General features: G+C 42.8%; 1 protein-coding gene across 1 annotated transcript in view; it reads right to left on the bottom strand.

Moving 5' to 3' along the window:
• Nucleotides 1-9,401: 9,401 nt before the first annotated feature.
• LOC123733071 (stonustoxin subunit beta-like) overlaps nucleotides 9,402-13,011 on the bottom strand; it is a 7,242-nt gene continuing 3,632 nt past the window's right edge. Inside the window, exons 2-3 of the mRNA XM_082970925.1 lie at nucleotides 12,557-12,603; nucleotides 9,402-12,146 (exon numbers count right to left, since the gene is read on the bottom strand). Of these exons, the coding sequence (XP_082827051.1) occupies nucleotides 11,590-12,146; nucleotides 12,557-12,578 (579 nt within the window). The 5' untranslated portion in view covers nucleotides 12,579-12,603 and the 3' untranslated portion in view covers nucleotides 9,402-11,589. The remainder of the gene's footprint in view (nucleotides 12,147-12,556; nucleotides 12,604-13,011) is intronic.

The following is a 13,011-nucleotide window of genomic DNA, read 5'->3' as shown; positions in this document are numbered from 1 at the left end:
CCATGTAATCTGATTCATTATGATCTAGGATCAGGTCCCTCCTCTCCATGTAATCTGATTCATTATGATCTAGGATCAGGTCCCCCCTCTCCATGTAATCTGATTCATTATGATCTAGGATCAGGTCCCCCCTCTCCATGTAATCTGATTCATTATGATCTAGGATCAGGTCCCCCCTCTCCATGTAATCTGATTCATTATGATCTAGGATGAGGTCCCTCCTCTCCATGTAATCTGATTCATTATGATCTAGGATCAGGTCCCCCTCTCCATGTAATCTGATTCATTATGATCTAGGATCAGGTCCCTCCTCTCCATGTAATCTGATTCATTATGATCTAGGATCAGGTCCCCCCCTCTCCATGTAATCTGATTCATTATGATCTAGGATCAGGTCCCCCTCTCCATGTAATCTGATTCATTATGATCTAGGATCAGGTCCTCCTCTCCATGTAATCTGATTCATTATGATATAGGATCACGTCCCTCCTCTCCATGTAATCTGATTCATTATGATCTAGGATCAGGTCCTCCTCTCCATGTAATCTGATTCATTATGATATAGGATCAGGTCCCTCCTCTCCATGTAATCTGATTCATTATGATCTAGGATCAGGTCCTCCTCTCCATGTAATCTGATTCATTATGATATAGGATCAGGTCCCTCCTCTCCATGTAATCTGATTCATTATGATCTAGGATCAGGTCCTCCTCTCCATGTAATCTGATTCATTATGATATAGGATCAGGTCCCTCCTCTCCATGTAATCTGATTCATTATGATCTAGGATCAGGTCCCCCCTCTCCATGTAATCTGATTCATTATGATCTGGGATCAGGTCCCTCCTCTCCGTGTAATCTGATTCATTATGATCTAAAAGGCTAAACTGATCCTAGATCAGCTCTCCTACTCTTTATGAATACTGTCACAGGTGACTCCTTGAGATGATTTATAAGTTATATTCTTTAAGAATCAATTAGTATCATTCATTGAACTGCTTTGCCATGAACAGATCTGTGAGGTGTTAACTTAAAGGTTGTATATAGACTTTATGGTCATTTTAATGGGGTTGAACAATAGATGGACCCCACACAGAACTTCCAGCAATGCCACATCTTCAGTAACCAAGTATTCCAGACACTCTCTTCATATGAACCAGTTGTTATTAAATGAAGGTTTGTGGACAGAAAACCTGTGTCTACGGTAGGATTCTAGTCTAATCTGGGCTGGTTCCTCTGTTCCTAGATATTCAGGAACAGTCGGGGGTGGAGGGGGCTGTGGAGACATTATGCTGACAGCGCTTGTGGAAGGGTGGGTAGACTCTGGACACGGAGCTAACTGGAGCTCGGCAGCATCATCGGTGTTGGGCTTGTGGAAGGCTGGGTAGACTCTGGACACGGAGCTAACTGGAGCTCGGCAGCATCATCGCTGTTGGGCTTGTGGAAGGGTGGGTAGACTCTGGACACGGAGCTAACTGGAGCTCGGCAGCATCATCACTGTTGGGCTTGCCGGCAGCCTCGCGGGTTTGATGATGCTGCTGCTGCTCATCGCTTTTGATTCATCATTATGCTTTGTTTGGCTACTTTTTATCCATTGCCTATTGTGGTGAAATGTCAGGAACACATTTTTTTAAATGTACTTTTAATCGTTTTAGAAACGTTTAAATGACCCACATGGATTCTAACTAAAACTTGTATTTTTGGGACCAAATAAATTGATACCAACAGTGGACAATTCACAGCAAAAGCATGGAGCTACAACTGTCAAGAGGAGAACAGGGGGAGTATTCCCCTTGGAGAACCCAGAGTGCAACACTGAAGAAAAACATATTGGAGAATAACAACAATCTCAATCTGAAGCTCTAAAGAAAAAATAGGAATTGTGGAAATCAGGAACACCATTCTTCCTCCTGTCCACCTATTGTCCCTGTATGAATCAGGACCACCATTCTTCCTCCTGTCCACCTATTGTCCCTGTATGAATCAGGACCACCATTCTTCCTCCTGCCCACCTATTGTCCCTGTATGAATCAGGACCACCATTCTTCCTCCTGTCCACCTATTGTCCCTGTATGAATCAGGAACACCATTCTTCCTCCTGCCCACCTATTGTCCCTGTATGAATCAGGACCACCATTCTTCCTCCTGTCCACCTATTGTCCCTGTATGAATCAGGACCACCATTCTTCCTCCTGTCCACCTATTGTCCCTGTATGAATAAGGACCACCATTCTTCCTCCTGTCCACCTATTGTCCCTGTATGAATCAGGAACACCATTCTTCCTCCTGTCCACCTATTGTCCCTGTGTGAATCAGGAACACCATTCTTCCTCCTGTCCACCTATTGTCCCTGTATGACTCAGGACCACCATTCTTCCTCCTGTCCACCTATTGTCCCTGTATGAATCAGGACCACCATTCTTCCTCCTGTCCACCTATTGTCCCTGTATGAATCAGGACCACCATTCTTCCTCCTGTCCACCTATTGTCCCTGTATGAATCAGGACCACCATTCTTCCTCCTGTCCACCTATTGTCCCTGTATGAATCAGGACCACCATTCTTCCTCCTGTCCACCTATTGTCCCTGTGTGAATCAGGAACACCATTCTTCCTCCTGTCCACCTATTGTCCCTGTATGAATCAGGACCACCATTCTTCCTCCTGTCCACCTATTGTCCCTGTGTGAATCAGGACCACCATTCTTCCTCCTGTCCACCTATTGTCCCTGTATGAATCAGGACCACCATTCTTCCTCCTGCCCCACCTATTGTCCCTGTATGAATCAGGACCACCATTCTTCCTCCTGTCCCACCTATTGTCCCTGTATGAATATTAGTTGGCATCTAATTGAAGAACATACTGCTTTATAGATCCCAGCCTGACAAACAATTGTCTGGACCTTACTTTGAGCACTTGCACTGGGCCTCCATTGAGTCTCCATGTGTCAAGCAGTACAGAGAAACCCCCTCTAGATGACAGCAGAGGCTCTTGGATCTACCCTGTCTATCCACCAGTTTAGTGACCTTGTTCCATCAATATGTCCATACTACTTCACAACCCATTTCAGGTCTTGACCAGCAATGTCCCATTGGGCTCAACCAAGCCGAGAGTGAGGTTCTAGAAAGAGGACTTACTTTCATACCAACTCCTAAACAGGTGGACTGACTTTCATACCAACTCCTAAACAGGTGGCCTGACTTTCATACCAACTCCTATACAGGTGGACTGACTTTCATACCAACTCCTAAACAGGTGGACTGACTTTCATACCAACTCCTAAACAGGTGGCCTGACTTTCATACCAACTCCTAAACAGGTGGACTGGCTTTCATACCAACTCCTAAACAGGTGGACTGACTTTCATACCAACTCCTAAACAGGTGGACTGACTTTCATACCAACTCCTAAACAGGTGGACTGACTTTCATACCAACTCCTAAACAGGTGGACTGACTTTCATATCAGCTCCTAAACAGGTGGGCTGACTTTCATATCAGCTCCTAAACAGGTGGGCTGACTTTCATACCAACTCCTAAACAGGTGGACTGACTTTCATACCAACTCCTAAACAGGTGGACTGACTTTCATATCAACTCCTAAACAGGTGGACTGACTTTCATACCAACTCCTAAACAGGTGGACTGACTTTCATACCAACTCCTAAACAGGTGGACTGACTTTCATACCAACTCCTAAACAGGTGGACTGACTTTCATACCAACTCCTAAACAGGTGGACTGGGAGGAGCTCCGGAGGGGATCTACACGTCTATCATAGAAGATTGAAGTTATCAGATCATTGTGAATATGAAACAGATTTTCCTCAGATACTATTTCCAAACCCCTCACATTTGGAACCTCAGTTGGAGTCAGAAACTATACAGACTCTGATACGTAGGGATGTGACTTCCTTTTCACAATTCAGAACCAGACCTTTTTTTATCAGCTTAACCTTACAAATGGTTAAAAACCAAGCTCTAGAAATATAGTGATTAAACCAGCAGATAAGGGGCTCAGACTGTTGTAATGGATGAAGTGAATATCTTCTTGAAGCCAATACACAATAGGATCATGTTAAACACTATGTTCCATTGTCCCACTCAACACAACCGGAAAACACAAAGATTAATCCAGGTGATAAACTGTATGAGGATAAGTACATTACAGATAAACAGATGGTCTGTCTTTTTGGGACAGATTCTCCAAGGCCTAGGCAGTTGTACTTACTGCCTAAAATGCATATCTCCTGAGACGTGGGCGGTTCCCTTCGGCTGACCAATAGTAAATGATTGTGTCTCAGAGACGTGGGCGGTTCCCTGCGGCTGACCAATAGGAAGTGATTGTGTCTCAGAGATGTGGGCGGTTCCCTGCAGCTGACCAATAGTAAATGATTGTGTCTCAGAGACGTGGGCGGTTCTCTGCGGCTGACCAATAGGAAGTGATTGTGTCTCAGAGACGTGGGCGGTTCCCTGCGGCTGACCAATAGGAAGTGATTGTGTCTCAGAGACGTGGGCGGTTCCCTGCAGCTGACCAATAGGAAGTGATTGTGTCTCAGAATATTACTATATTGCTGAATATATAGACTTTTATTGCTGAATATATAGACTTTTATATCAACCCTCTATCCCAGAAACACCCAGCTATGTTCAGGGTACTGATGAATGACGGGTTTATTACTATTGTAGTACTCTTTTTATTAACTTCTTTGGGCTAGGGGGCAGTATTTTCACATCCGGATAAAAAACGTACCCGATTTAATCTGGTTACTACTCCTGCCCAGTAACTAGAATATGCATATACTTATTACATATGGATAGAAAACACCCTAAAGTTTCTAAAACTGTTTGAATGGTGTCTGTGAGTATAACAGAACTCATTTGGCAGGCAAAAACCTGAGAAGGTTTCATGCAGGAAGTGGCCTGTCTGACAAGGTGTTGTTGTTCTTGCTTCTGTTTATTGAAGAGTCAGGATCTTAGCTGTAACGTGACACTTCCTACGGCTCCAATAGGCTCTCAGAGCCCGGGAAAAACCTGAACGATGACGAGGCAGCCTCAGGCTGAAACACATAATCGCCTTTGCCAAGTGGCCCATCAGAGGACAATGGAATTAGGCGCGTGCCTGATTCGACCCAGTGATATATTTTCCTTCGGCTGTTTACCTAATTGCAGATTCCCGGTCGGAATATTATCGCTTTTTAACGAGAAAAATGGCATAAAAATGGATTTTAAACAGCGGTTGACATGCTTCGAAGTATGGTAATGAAATATTTAGAAATCTTTTGTCACGAAATGCGCCGTGCGCACGACCCTTATTTACCATTCGGATAGTGTCTAGAACGCACGAACAAAACGCCGCTGTTGGAACATAACTATGGATTATTTTGGACCAAACCAACATTTGTTATTGAAGTAGAAGTCCTGGGAGTGCATTCTGACGAAGAACAGGAAAGGTAATCAAAACTTTTCTAATAGTAAATCTGACTTTGGTGAGTGCTAAACTTGGTGGCTGTCTAAATAGCTAGCCCTGTGATGCCGGGCTATCTACTTAGAATATTGCAAAATGTGCTTTCACCCGAAAAGCTATTTTAAAATCGGACATATCGAGTGCATAGAGGAGCTCTGTATCTATAATTCTTAAAATAATTGTTATGCTTTTTGTGAACATTTATCGTGAGTAATTTATATGAACTTGATTGTTCACAAAAAACATAACAATTATTTTAAGAATTATAGGTTAACTTACACAGCGACTCAACTTTCATAGAAGTTGTTCAGGAAACCTAAACCCGATGCTAAACCTTAAAACTTACTTCATATATGATGCAGGAGCCAAGCCTGAAAAGAGCTGGTGGAGCTGTGGAAATATTCTCTCTTCTTCTTCTGTATCTCGCAACCAACATTAATATTCTCTTTTCCTCGTCCTCGATTTGAACGTAAAAATAAATGCTTCTTTCAACAAAAGGTGAAATGACATGTCAATCAGCATCAAACTGCCAGTAGCGAATGACATTTTGGGGAGGCACTGGACACCCCTGACATCTGAATGCCACCTCGGACACCCCTCAAACTCCGCCCCTGTTGTAATACGGCCTGGATTCGAACCAGGGTGTCTGTACTGATCCTCTAGCACTGAGATGCAGTGCCTTAGACCGGTGAGCCACTCAGGAGCCCTAGAGATGTAAATAAATGGTGTTTCTTTAAAAAGATGGACCTGGCTGACATGGACGGTTTCCTCACCTTATTCTCCTTGTGGTTATCCATGGTTGTTGGTTATTTACCGGGTAACAACAAGTGAAAACGAAACAAGGACTGAAGCACTCCTTATTTTACTCAATTAGCGACTGAATGAAATGATGTTTCTTTGAAAAGATGGGCGTCTGATATGAAACATACATACAAGGGGAAAGGATCCACAGACACAGAGGCTGATATGAAACATACATACAAGGGGAAAGGATCCACAGACACAGAGGCTGATATGAAACATACATACAAGGGGAAAGGATCCACAGACACAATCTGATATGAAACATACATACAAGGGGACAGGATCCACAGACACAGAGGCTGATTATCTTTCTGCACATCTCTTTATTTACAACGCTGGTTGCCATGGTTAACACAAACACAGGACATTAAGTGCTACCTGAATTGACTCAGAATAGTAACATAAGTGTAGTCCTACAGTGAGGTCACAGAGAGGTCAAACAGGTGTGTGTGTTAGTCAGATTACCCAGTGTCCACAGCAACACTATTGATGATTCTCTATTCCCAGTGTAGTGGTGTACTGTGGTCTTAGTCCCCCCCTCATTACCATTATTTACCATTACGTCTCTATGAAAAGTCATCTGACCATAGAGTCTTGAAGTGTTAATACTTTCTGGATCTTGTCAGAGCCTGCTGGACATTAAAACTGGTTCTTCCCTTATTGAAATGGTGAATAAAGGAACACACAGCTTTCATTTTCAATAAAGACAAAATGAAGAAAAGTTTAGAGAGTTAATGTATGATTTAATACGGCCTGTACCTCTGTATTGCAGCAAGTCAAATAAAGATGAGTGGAAACAGGAAGTGTGACTTCTTTCCCTAAAGTGAACATTGGAGACATGACTCTGATCATACTGTCCCTTTAATAGTGGAGACATAACTCTGATCATTCTCCTGTATAGATACTGTTCCTATCATAGTGGCTTTTAGACTGGTCCCGTTACTGCTATGAATTCAATGCCACATTTCAGATTTCTCCTATATTACCAGTTAGCAGAGTACCTTCTAGGAGCGGAGAAAATGCATTTCTCTAGACAATTGGAACACCTGGACCAAATGCCTTGTATAAAGTCCTGCACTTAATGTTGGAATCAGGTATGTTATATTATCTGTTGACAGTCTGAATGAATGCATTGATAAATGCCTCTAACCACAGATAACATCTACAGACTGTGCAGGGTGTCTGGGTAAAGAACAACATCTGATGAAACTATGGAAACCAAAATATAAATGCAACATACAACAATTTCAAACATTTACTGAGTTACAGTTCATATAAGGACATTGGTAATTTGAAGAAGTATTCAGAAACATATTCTATTCTAACTTACAATAAAAGTGAAGTGACTCCAAAATGACAGGACGTTATTCACCATTCAGTTTCTATTAGGAAAAACATCATCCAAAACACAACCAAGACAAACTGCAAATGAATTCAACAGGTTTGTAGAATCACAAACTATATGTAGTTAAGGAGAAGTGTATCTTTAAAATGGTGTAAAATAGTCGTATGTTTGAGAACTTTGAATTATGACATTTTGTTGTTTTGAATTTGGCGCTCTGATTTTCACTGGCTGTTGAATAGTGTTAACCGTGGGTGGGACGGTAGCGTCCCACCTGCCCAAGTGAGGTTAATCACTGCAAGCAAGGAAAATGGGACCAAATACTAAAGGTGAGATTGGCTGGAAGACCAACAAAGTCCCTGTCCCCGAGGTGAAGAGGACACCTCCAGTCTATGGGTCTGGTCCCCTGGCCAGGATGGAAACTAATACCTCCAGTCTATGGGTCTGGTCCTCTGGCCAGGATGTAAACCAATACCTCCAGTCTATGGGTCTGGTCCCCTGGCCAGGATGGAAACTAATACCTCCAGTCTATGGGTCTGGTCCCCTGGCCAGGATGGAAACTAATACCTCCAGTCTATGGGTCTGGTCCTCTGGCCAGGATGGAAACTAATACCTCCAGTCTATGGGTCTGGTCCCCTGGCCAGGATGGAAACTAATACCTCCAGTCTATGGGTCTGGTCCCCTGGCCAGGATGGAAACTAATACCTCCAGTCTATGGGTCTGGTCCCCTGGACAGGATGGAAACTAATACCTCCAGTCTATGGGTCTGGTCCCCTGGCCAGGATGGAAACTAATACCTCCAGTCTATGGGTCTGGTCCCCTGGCCAGGATGGAAACTAATACCTCCAGTCTATGGGTCTGGTCCCCTGGCCAGGATGGAAACTAATACCTCCAGTCTATGGGTCTGGTCCCCTGGACAGGGCTAGATATTACCTGGATGGAAACCAATACTTCCACTCTTTCAGGTTGTTGATGAGGTCACATGAAGAAGTACATGGTCCTCGCCTGCAAAGAGGACATCATCCAAGAGGTATTAGAAGTCTGTGATCAGAGATAAGAGAGGACAACATCCCAGAGGTATTAGAGGTAATTGTATTTATGATATATTTATGTATGGATCCCCATTAGCTGCTGCAGGAGCTACTCTTCCTGGGGTTCGGCAACATTTCAAAAATATGACAATACATTAACAATATATTTCACAACACACGATGTGTGCCCTCAGGCCCCTACTCCACTACCTATCTACAACACCTAATCCATGTGTATGTGTGTTTGTACAGCATCATACAGTAGTGAAAACAGAATGATTAGTGTCCTGTTTTGTGTGAATTTAAAAGCTTCCTCTTCAACTGAATTAGACCCATTTCTATGTACTGAACACAACCCTTGTTACTGTACTGTCATATTGTGATCAATATTAAAACATTTCCACCTCTCTTCTTCCATCTATTACTGTACTGTCATATTGTGATCAATATTAAAACATTTACACCTCTCTTCTATTACTGTACTGTCATATTGTGATCAATATTAAAACATTTACACCTCTCTTCCATCTATTACTGTACTGTCATATTGTGATCAATATTAAAACATTTACACCTCTCTTCTATCTATTACTGTACTGTCATATTGTGATCAATATTAAAACATTTCCACCTCTTTTCTTCCATCTGGTTGATGACCCTTTATTAGTCACATCTGGCACATCATTTCATTCAGTTGAATTGAGTTTATACACAAACCAGATTGTTGTGTCAAGAATTTGACAAATAAACATTCTACAATATTTACAAACACCAAGAGTTTGAGTTTATTTTATTTTTACAGGGACAGTGCACATTAATCAACGTTTCAGTAAAAGTGACGGTTTTAGCCAGCCGGCTAATTTTCAACCGCAGTCCCTGGGCCGGTTATTAAAAACAATTACAATATAGACAATCATTGAGCAGTGAGCACACGCAGAGCAACATAGAACAAGCAAGACATAGCATACAGACAGAGCAACATAGGACAAGCAAGATGTAGCATACAGACAGAGCAACATAGGACAAAAAGCAACAAGACAAAATCCATAAAAACAACAGTGTTTTCACACCTCACAAGCTACAGACAACAGACAACATGGAAAGTGGCAATACACAGCTAGTGATTATGTTCACAAATCTGATTGACCTTTAGCCATGTCTTCATGCAATTTGTGAAAGTGTGATATGTGGTGCAGTTATGTGTGTCTGATGGCAGTGTATTCCAGACATGGGACGCTCTCACAGAGAAAGCAGATTTACTAAAGGTGCTTTTCCTTAAGGGAACTATACAGTCACCTCTCATGGCAGACCTTGTGGATCTGCTGCCATATGTTTGGGTTTTCTGTTTTACAAAAATACTGAGTGGAGGGGGAGCGGAGGGGGAGAGGGGGAGCCAGGCCATTTAGGATCTTGAATACAAGACATGCGTCGTTGTATTGCACAAGATTTTCCCAACTCAGGAGCTCATGCTTTCTGAGGATGTAACAGTGATGATGGCTATTGGGCTTTCTATCGAGCACTTTGAGAGCCTGTTTGTAGACAGACTGAATAGGTTGTAATGTTGTATAGCAACTAGTCGGGTCCAACTAGTCAAGCAGTATGTTAAGTGGGGGAGTATCATTGATTTGAAATACAGTTTTGCTACCTCTGTGGTCAAACAATTTCGTATAAATCGGAAATTAGCTAGGTTGAATTTGGTTATTTGAATGACCTTTTTCACATGCTTTTTAAAAGAGAGGTTGGAATCAAGTATGATTCCAAGGTACTTAAAATCAGATACCACCTGGAGCTTCTCCCCTGACACATAGACATCTGGCTCAGTAGCATCTGTTGCCCTCTTTGTGAAGAACATGCAAACTGCTTTTTTCACATTGAGATGCAAACACGAGTCACTGAGCCACTTTGTAACCTGGACCATTACAGTAGTGAGTTCTTGTGCAGCTTGTTGTTTGCTCTTTGCATGCACATATATCACTGTATCATCTGCATACATTTGAACTTCAGACCCAGTGCAGACGGAAGGCAGATCATTAATGTACAGGCTGAACAGGAGGGGCCCCAGTATTGACCCTTGGGGCACGCCCACATCATAGCTAAGAGTGGGCGACAGCTCATTGCTCACTCTGACACACTGAGTTCTGCCTTCAAGGTATGATTTCATCCATCTCAAGGCGTCGGGGGAAAAGTAGAACTTGGACAATTTTGTGATGAGAACCTCATGGTTAACAGTATCGAAAGCCTTCCTTAGGTCCAGAAACACAGCCCCAACAACGCCCCCTTTGTCCATCTTGGACTTCACATTTTCCAGAAGAAAGCAGTTGGCCTTTTCTGTGGAGTGTTTCGCTCTGAAGCCAAACTGCATGGAGTGTAATGTGAAGGGGCTGTTGTTGAGGTGGGAAATCAGTTGTTCTGCTACACACTTTTCAACAACCTTCGACACTACAGGTAGTGTACTAATGGACCTGTAGTTACTCACATCAGCAGGGTCGCCCAAGAAGCCAAATAACAACCATATCAATGATGTGTAAATGAAACCAGTTTTAACAACACAGTGTGGTGATTCATTATATTAATGACTATTAACTTAGGTGGTGTATTGTCATGAATATTTAGATATAATAATAATATTATATCTCATGACTAGAGAGATATTCTACATTGTTACTCCAGTGTGTCTTATTGAACATGACTAGAGAGATATTCTACATTGTTGCTCCAGTGTCTTACTGAACATGATTAGAGAGATATTCTACATTGTTGCTCCAGTGTGTCTTACTGAACATGACTAGAGAGATATTCTACATTGTTGCTCCAGTGTCTTACTGAACATGATTAGAGAGATATTCTACATTGTTGCTCCAGTGTGTCTTACTGAACATGACTAGAGAGATATTCTACATTGCTGCTCCAGTGTGTCTTACTGAACATGACCATGATTAGAGTGAAACATCATGTTGTGTTTGACACAGGGACCACCTGACACAGGGACGCTGAGGCACCACAACCCCAAAGATGAAACCCTGGATAGAGGGGCTCAGTGAATGTGGAGGTGAATGTGATCAGGTGGGTCAGTGTGTCAGAGGAGGCTCTATAGAAGGACAGAGTGCCGGCTGACCAGTCCAGATACACTCCTACTCTGTGGGAGCTGGAGGAGGGGACGTCTATGAAGGTGGACTTCTTATTGTGCCTGGCTCTGTAACTGTTTTCAGAGCAGACCACACTCCAGGACTTGTCATTGAATCCAAGCCAACAGTCCTCACCCCCTTCTCTCCTGCTGATTCCTTTATATGCCACTCCTATATCAACCTCTCCCCCATTCCACTCTGCCTCCCAGTAACAGCGCCCAGTCAGACCCTCTCTACACAGCACCTCTCCACAGTGCTCAAATCTCTCTGGGTGATCAGGATACAGATGGTACTTTCCCATATGTGTCACCTTTTTGTTCTCCTCAGACAGAAAGCTGTATCTGAATACTGTGTTTGGGTCCAGTGTGAGATCACAGACATCTGATGGATGAAACCAGACACAATATTAGAAATCATCATCATTCACATTAGAATGTTAACTCACTTTTCACTAATTCATTTAATGTAGATGTTTCTAGGTATCAAAAGGAGAAGTTAAGGTAACTTGAGACTTGTTGAATGATCATATGTTATACTGTATGGTAATATAATACACACTTATTACCAATAATTACACACACACACACATTTCTTATGTAACACAAACTCGCCACACACACACACACACATTGTCAAATCAACTCTTTGTAAACGTTGGTGTCCCTGATTTGTGCTTCTGTAGAACTACAGATGATATTTAATATGACCAAGTCAGTAATGATGGTGGTCTTTGACTTAACTTGAATTAAGACTTATTCTTAGTCATATTCTTCACAGCAGTCAACACTCACATTTTCTAAGTCCAGGTTTCATTCTGTTCTCTCCACCATGTTCCACACTGTAGCGGTAAGCAGAAGAACAGACAGTCAATGAGGGATACACCTGAACACACACACACACACACACACACACACACACACACACACACACACACACACACACACACACACACACACACACACACACACAGGTAAGAGCGTTTTCAGTGTATGAGTCCAGTGTGTGAGAGTCCAGCGTGTGTGTGTGTGTGTGTGTGTGTGAGTCCAGCGTGTGTGAGTCCAGCGTGTGTGAGTCCAGTGTGTGTGTGTGTGTGAGTCCAGCGTGTGTGTGTCCAGTGTGTGTGTGTGTGAGTGTGTGCTTCCAGTGTGTGTGTGTGTGAGTGTGTCCTGTGTGAGTGTGTCCTGTGTGTGTGTGTGAGTGTGTGTGTGTGAGTCCTGTGTGTGTGTGTCCTGTGTGTGTGTGTGTG

This window comes from Salmo salar, unplaced genomic scaffold (assembly GCF_965601325.2).
Source record: "Salmo salar unplaced genomic scaffold, fSalSal1 ptg000117l, whole genome shotgun sequence".
Lineage (NCBI taxonomy): Eukaryota > Metazoa > Chordata > Actinopteri > Salmoniformes > Salmonidae > Salmo > Salmo salar.
The sequence above is the reverse complement of the archived record's forward strand: the minus strand, read 5'-3'. Positions and strand labels throughout refer to the sequence as shown.